An 8,008-nucleotide genomic window follows, 5' to 3' on the forward strand; every position below is an offset into this window, starting at 1 on the left:
AAAAATGATCACTTTTGTATAACTTACCGGCCATTTTGCAAATAAAAAATCTGTTGTATTGAAATTGGTTCCCATTTTTAATTTTGCAGTTTTGTGTTATTTATTAAGGCTTGGCGATTTTGTAGATTATTTTTTTGCCCGGCCGGAAACCTTGATTACAAAATACACAAAATCGTTCTGAGCCAACAGCTTTAACTATATCTTACCTATTATAGTCAATACAAATTGATTTTGTGATATTAAAAATAATGACTGTTAAGAACATTTCTTACTGCACTGCGTGTCTGCATAAAACTTAAAAAAGATAATATTGAGGTAATACAAATCGAAATTAAGGTTATACTGCCACAAAAATGTTCTATTCAAATCTATACCTACCGGAAAATTGTTTTTTTTTTTATTAAAATAGGGTTGAAGTAAAAATATGTTTTATTGTTTATTTGTACCAACAATTCGCTTTTTGTAGAAAACCACTTGGCAAAATATATTACCTACTCATAATCTACAACATAATATTCGAATTTTTACTAAAAAAAATATAACAATCAATAATAGACTACGCAATTGTCAAGACATATTTGCGTTGAAAAATCTTTATAAAAAGTTATTGATTAATTGATTAATTATTATAATGCGGCTGCCTAGGGTGGCAAATTGTATAGTATTTATTTATTAATATACTTTATTCATGTCCAAAAAGAAGACAATTTTTTATGTCAAACTTGGATATTTGTTATGCACAACGCAAGTCATTAGATATTATTTTATAATAATAATTATTATAATATTTTACAATAATAAAAATAATCCTGAACCCACAAGCCGTAAATGTTTACCGTATGGTTATTACTAATTAATAAAATATCATAAAACATAATGCTGGCCGCCAAAGCATGGTTGACAAAACGATATTATACGTATATTATAACATTATTGTACATGTAAACTATTCGGCAGGGTTTCATTTTAAATATTGTATTTTTTTGACGAAAAGTTCAAGAGAAATAGGTATTCTGTTCTTAAAACGTGCAATAAATTCAAAATATATTTGTGCCGAAACAATATTATTATTATTACAAACAAAATTAATTATGATAAGAGGTATCAATTTTTAGCGTTTGACATTAGACAAAAATAATTGGCGGTGATATCTTTTTTTCATTTTATTTTTGAAATCTTTACAGCCAACAATTATTAGTATAAATTATTTTTCTAGGCGATAATAATAAATTTTATTTATACCGCCCAATTCAAATTATGTAGAATATTTGTTGTTTTGGCGGTTTTCTAGTTTTTTTTTTTTTTATCCAGTATTTGACACAATAATCGATGATGTTAAACAATAATAATATGATAAGAAATCGCATTGTCCGTTTCTTTGTTTGAAAACAAAGACGGTGGTCGTCAGTTGTGGGTCAACAAGAAAAACGTTAAGAGTCGCCAATTTCCAAATTTTTTCAATCGAAGAACAGACAACACTTAATAGTCAAATTTATATTTTCAATTGTTTCAACAATAAGCAACTATAATAATATTAATAAAATCGATACAAACGACCAACGAGATGGAGCCAGTAAACGAATCAAGTAATTTAATTCAAATAAATATCTATTTAAATTTTTTACCAAATGTAATTTTTTCCAAATTAATTACTCTTTTTTTCCTGCAATTTACACAGAAATTTGAGATTTAAAAGTTAAATAATAATAATAACGATAGTTCATACCTCGCTAATAGAGTTTTAACAAACTCGATTTTTTTTTCTCATTAATTATTACAACCCAAAAAAGAAAATTTGTTTTTCGTTATTTACTTCAATATATAATCCTAATTATGATAATCTACTTTTGCACAGCAAAAAAAAAACCATTTTTTTTATAGATTTCATTAGAAACTTACAAATTTACTTATAAACAATAATTATACTGTTTACTTAGTAATATAGTACCTACCTACTTTTTTAATTATTGCTTGGGTATGTACAGAAATCTGAAAAATCGTCAATTAATTAGTATATTTATAAATAAAATATCTTAAATAGGTACATTATTTTTTAAAAGTACTAAGTTTAGAGTTGTATTATTTGTCGTAAAATAATAATCAACAAAATGTATTTTGAATTTAACATATCATGTTAATTTACTATTGCCCTTGTCTGATTGGCCATTGGTGTTGACCATTTGTTTATTTTACAATTATATAATATTTTTAAGACTAATAAATCATTAGAACACAGTATCTAGGTAATTGAATAAAAATAAAATTGTAATAAATTATAATTAAGAAAACAAAATACCATCAGAATAAATAACCAAATTGGTACTATATTGTATTATATTTTAATGGTAATTTATGTTGGTACAACTATGTGTATATTATGAATTTTTTATTTTTGCTAGATATTGAAAATATAAATTCTGTCAGCCATGCACAACAACAGACACCAATTCCAGTGAAAATATGTACTATCAATGAAAACAATGATGTACAGGAATTCAAATTGAAAATACAAAGTCAATCCGAACTCAGTTCTTTGATTAAAAGCACATTTGGATATCTTTTATGGCGAGCCACAATGGATGACAAAACGCAGAAACCCAGCACGCATTACGACATAATTAGTATGATCTTAAATACAAAAGTAAGTGTTGGTGTTTTTTTTTTTTTACTTATAGAGACTGGTTAGTATTCCATCAATGACAATGTTTTTTAATAGAACCACAAATTTTATCTGGCAAAAATTTTTGAGTTGACGTTAAAATCGTTCGTTGAGTCGTTGAAAAATAATACAGCGTGTGAAAAAGAAACCAACCAATACAAATTTGTCTTGTACATTTTGGGAATCGTTAGTAATTTAACGGCGTTTAAAATCGGCAGCGTGTTTTTCTCAGAAACCGAAGAAGGTCGAAAGGTTGTTAAAGAAATTTGTCGTCTTGTATCGGCCGTCGATCCTTCGAGATATCATATAAAAAGGTGTGTATTATTTTAATTATTTATGATGAAAGTTTATCGTTCTATCTTATGTGTTTTGACCTTTTTTAAGAATGGCCTACGTGTCATTGTACAATTTGGCGCTCGAGGTGGAAAGTAGAAATATTTTCCGTGATGATCAACTGCTGTCGATGATGCGAAACGACATTGTATGCAACCCGTGCAAAGCCTTCTATAACAACGAGATACAAATATTGGCTATGAAACTGTTATGGATACTAAGCGATCCGAAAAAAATCGATACAACCATGTACGACATCATAGTAAAAAGTGTAAGTCGTTGTCGGGTTACGCAAGAGTAAATATTTCAAAACAAGTATCGCCTTATAAAAAATTTTATTGGCTCATTTCAGATAGAAAAAAAAGATTTAGAACAGCTAACGGGCACACCTGAAATCAAACTGTGGGCCAGGAATATATGTATAAATTTATTTTGTCGGCCACTGACAAATAAAGAAGATACCAATGATCAAATGTAACTATTATTAGGTAGTATCATCATCATAGACTTTGACTATGTGAACCGTTTATGAATAATACTCGAAAAAAGAGATTTGTCGCGTTAAATTTTTTGTAATTGTTATTTTGTACATAATTTCTTTTTGAAGAGTAATTTCAAAAAATAGTTTTACGTTGTGAAGTTGAAATAGTATGTAAATATTGTGTACAATACTTTTTTTAAACCTTTTTTTTTATGTAAGTTTTTTTTTTTTACAAGCTTAAAATTTTACTCTTAACCTTCGAACTCGAACGACGTTTGAATTAAGCTTCATATTTTTTGTAATATAATTGAAATCTAGAATGATATTTGTATTAAGATTTAATTAGGGGGTAACCTGAAAAATATGGTAATTGCATGATTAATTAGTATTATTTTTGTTACATAATTGCTAGATTTTTTTTTTACCATTTTAACTACCAAATTATTTTAGATAAAAATTTGTTTTTAAAAAAAATTATTCGTTAATAAGAATGTCAATTTTGGCTATTTCTGATTTTTATAAAAAAAAAAGTTGTTTTGCTATAACTGTAATACTTGTATGCATGTCATCCTGAAAAATATATTTTAATGGTTTGTATTGTATTTTTTATTGTTTTTAACAGCGAACAGTTGTTGTTATTACAAATTAATAAAATAAATTCTGCACTTGGAATTTTTACTCATAATATTGTACACATTAAGTTTTAAAATTTTATATTGAGTTGTAATATTTCAATTTTACTAGCCTTATTGTACATTTATATTATTAGCTTTTAAGATTTATTTTTCTAGTTTTGTTTCATAACTAATTTTTTTCTAAAAATAATTAATATTTTTCTTTAGATATATTTTTATAAGCTGCTTAAAAAAAAAACATTTTATCATTATTACCAGTATTACTTTTATTAGTTTTTTTTTTGAAGTGTATAAATACCTTTTTTATGTTAAAAATTTATGTCTACGAGTTTTACGTTAAACGTAACAATATCGTTGCAATGTTGTGAAATAATAACTTTTAGTCGTCAAATTAGCAAATTGATTATTGGTTTAAATCGACTTGGATTTTTAACAAAATAATAAAAAAAGTAAACTAAAAACGAAACTGTCACACCTTATTTACATTATTTTTCAAGTGGCAGACTTGTGTGTATAATAAAAAAAATCTTGTTTTAGGTTTGCAAGTTGGTAATAAATATATTAAAGAAATGTCATCCTTGTGGATTGAATAGCTTAAGCTTAAGTTCAATCTTTTTTCAACTTCAAATTATGGCGTGCTATAACTTGTTTGAAAATAGTCAATTTTGTATTTTTATAAAAATTTTATTTTTCCAATTACAACAACCGTAATAAATAATTGTATTGCATACATTTTTCAAAAACTTTTCATGATAAGAAACGATAATATTAAAATGTTTTATACTTATTTTGTTTTGATTGACAATTTACATGAGCTAAAGCAATACATCACATCATCAGAAGCATTCAATTTTTTACCATTTAATATCATAATAATTTCTAGAACAAAATATTGTTTTTGCAATCATAAGCCTATAAATGTATGTATTAAATACAACATTTGTGATTTTACAAGAATTTACTATTTTTTCAAATGTGTGCAGGTGTTCAGTAGTCTATTTGTACAGTAATGTTCAACTGCACTGTAGAATTACAACAGACTAATGGCCGTTTGCATCAACTATACCTAAAAGTTTAAGTAGAGTTTAACCTATAGTTTCGGTATTGTTAAACTACCCAAATTTTAAGTATAGTTGGTGCAGCGGTCATAACTATGACACACACATCCTAATCCTGATAGACTTTATATATGGTTAAGTCTTAAATATCAGTGTGAACTCAAACACTTGGATACTTCTGTAAATTATGTTGTAAAACACAAACAAGTATAAAGTTCTTAAGAAATTGCTTTGAAAAATTACCTAGTTCATGTTCATCTTGTAAAAAAATAAACAATTCTTTCCTCGTTCCTCAATAGTACTGACATTTTATCACGGGGGACAAACTAATAACCGATTAGGTAATTCATTTTTTAAACAAAATGTTTGTTTTACTTAAGTATAAAGTACTACTAGTACATATTATGATGAAATAATAAACAAAAATTTAAATCAAGGTCTGAAAGAGTTAATCATTTTTTTGTATGATAAATCAGACAAGTATTTTTACTGAAGTCATAAAATGAATAATTCACAAATAAAAATTGTCTTTAAGCTGATAAACAGTATGCATTTGTATATACACTTATCGTATATTCGTATATAGGTTTAATTTTATAGCTTAATAGTAGCTAAATTTTTAAAGGAATATTATAAAAACTTTATAATAACCTCTGCTAATTAGTTTATATATCGAGGAATAACCATAATATTAATTTCAATAATAAAATATTAAAACTTGAGTGAAATTCGTTATAACAGTATCGTCTTAATATTTTTAAATTTAAGATATATTTTACTTTAGTTTTTTTAAATTACAAATTTACAAATTTATTCTTAATGTTTTTTATTTTGCAGATATATGATACACCTTAAATATTTTATTTACTCGTTATACTTTTATATATATTATCGATAAACGTATAATATGTTCTAGGTATGAAACATCCAATTTTTTGTTGTAAACAACATAGAATTTTGCAATTTTGTAAAAAAAAAAAACAACATATGTGATTTTTTAATAAACAAATAATTTTTGATGAAAATAATGAGTCGGCAGCAACGGTTGTTCGCTATGAAACATTTGTTCTATACCTATTTAATATGTAAACAGTATTTCATACAGTTGAGCGTACTGAACACGTATCTTGATCTTGACTTCTCAAGCTCTGTATTGCAAAAAAAAAATTGTTTTCATTGTTATATTTGAAATCCAATAAAAAAAAAATGCATGTAACTTATTTACTCGGTTTTTTTAATTATTAAAATGCAAATGTTTGTGTCGAATGCACAATCCGAGTTTCGCGTGAAAGTGATGAACGATATGTTTACTCATCCCGGACGGCTTGACTGGCACAAAACAGATAAAGCATGTATAATTGACCACTGGATGACCCATTAGTGAAAAATTCGATGCAAATTACTTGCTCGGCCCTAGCGATAACGGGCGGATAGTTACCAACGAAAATGTAGATTATAAAATTCGACAAGCGTACCGGTTTTTGAGCTGTGAGTATGCTGTAAGTGTTGAAAGGATTCGGCGAGTACGAGAAGGGCATGGGCACTACATGTAGGAGAATAAACCAGCTGTCTGATTTTTTGGATCGTTTTGGTCGTCGTTGGGTAATGTAGAAATTATAGTGAAGAAAAAGTTTTACAAAGTCAACAACTTGACAACGGTCAGTGTCGATGGAAAATTAGTAGCCACAAAGGAAATGTAGACAAAAAAGTCGGTCGAGCACACCATTTTTTGACCCCTGCAAATATGCTTTAACGTTAAAAAGATGTTGTGACTACGCGAGACTCATATGGAAACAGTACAATAGCAGCACGTTTTTGCATTTGACCAATTCACCGAGCTACTGGGAAGAGTTCAGGAATTTAATTCTGATGAGCAAACCGTTGGTCTCGCGTATGCAAGATGCTCTTTCGTATTTCCATCAGTCATCTCCACACATTAAATACAACAGAGACGTTTCCGACACATTGGAAGCCTTCAAAACTTATTTCCAATCTCAAAAATATTATGCAACGAAACAATTGGCAGCGAATTTATCCACGGAAATCTAGACGTCGAAACCAACATGACGAATATATTTAAAAACGCTTAATCAAATTCTACGAGCCAAATTGTTTCCCCAGGTATTTGATCAACGAGAACAAATTTTTAGAGGAAAACGCTAAAGTCACGCTGTGGAATCTGAAAAACAATTTTATACAAGAAGCAGACAAATTACGATGGTGTCTAATTACGATGACTTTGGGTTTCCACTTGATACAGCACCTAAAATACTACCCCATACTATCCGTAAAATTAAAAATCTAAGCATCGAGGAACAGCCTCCACTGCAAAATAAAAGACAAAAATTACATGATTAATATATATTTTTTTTGAATTTGTACTGTAACTGTTACTCTTTTTAATTCTAATTCATTTAAACTATGCTTACTTGATTTTTATTTGTATGTAAATGATATATATAATATATATATATATATATATATATTTTTTATACCAAAACCGCAAAATATAATATGTTCATAATACTCAAGTCTAAAGCCTAAAAAAGCCTATTCACATACTTTATGTTTTTTTTTGGTTTTAAAATTCAAACAAACTAGTTTTAGTACTAGTTTAAAAAAGTAGTTATAAAAAATATGTTGTTTTGATAAAAAAAATACTAATTGGGCATTGATTTATAATATTGCTTGTTTTCATATTTTGTTGTGAAATTGCTAACTTTCTTGTTTTTTATCCTAGGCTTTTAAACTTTTTTCCTGATTCCTTTTTGAAAATTGTTATCCTTTTTAAATAATTATAATTTTCTATTAAATGTTGTACATTTTAGTATAATGTATGCTA

General features: G+C 27.0%; 1 protein-coding gene across 1 annotated transcript; it reads left to right on the plus strand.

Moving 5' to 3' along the window:
• Window positions 1-1,455: 1,455 nt before the first annotated feature.
• On the plus strand, window positions 1,456-3,498 carry LOC126839907 (uncharacterized). Its single transcript, XM_050575350.1, has 5 exons — window positions 1,456-1,586; window positions 2,400-2,641; window positions 2,717-2,973; window positions 3,044-3,263; window positions 3,345-3,498. Exons 1-5 carry the CDS (start codon window positions 1,565-1,567, stop codon window positions 3,468-3,470), a joined length of 867 nt encoding a protein of 288 aa, XP_050431307.1. The 5' UTR covers window positions 1,456-1,564; the 3' UTR covers window positions 3,471-3,498.
• The last annotated feature ends 4,510 nt before the right edge of the window (window positions 3,499-8,008 follow it).

The sequence above is a fragment of the Adelges cooleyi genome, unplaced genomic scaffold (genome assembly GCF_023614345.1).
Source record: "Adelges cooleyi isolate 19-005CV unplaced genomic scaffold, UGA_ACOO_1.1 ACOO_flye_CR_arks_rails_tigmint_CR_PRNA_31, whole genome shotgun sequence".
NCBI classification, from domain to species: domain Eukaryota; kingdom Metazoa; phylum Arthropoda; class Insecta; order Hemiptera; family Adelgidae; genus Adelges; species Adelges cooleyi.

Excerpts from the sequence above, each read along its gene's own strand:
- LOC126839907 (XM_050575350.1), top strand. The coding sequence starts at position 1,565 with ATGGAGCCAGTAAACGAATCAA. Across the intron at positions 1,587-2,399 it reads GGAGCCAGTAAACGAATCAA|ATATTGAAAATATAAATTCT; the intron begins GTAATTTAATTC and ends TATTTTTGCTAG. Across the intron at positions 2,974-3,043 it reads TCGAGATATCATATAAAAAG|AATGGCCTACGTGTCATTGT; the intron begins GTGTGTATTATT and ends ACCTTTTTTAAG.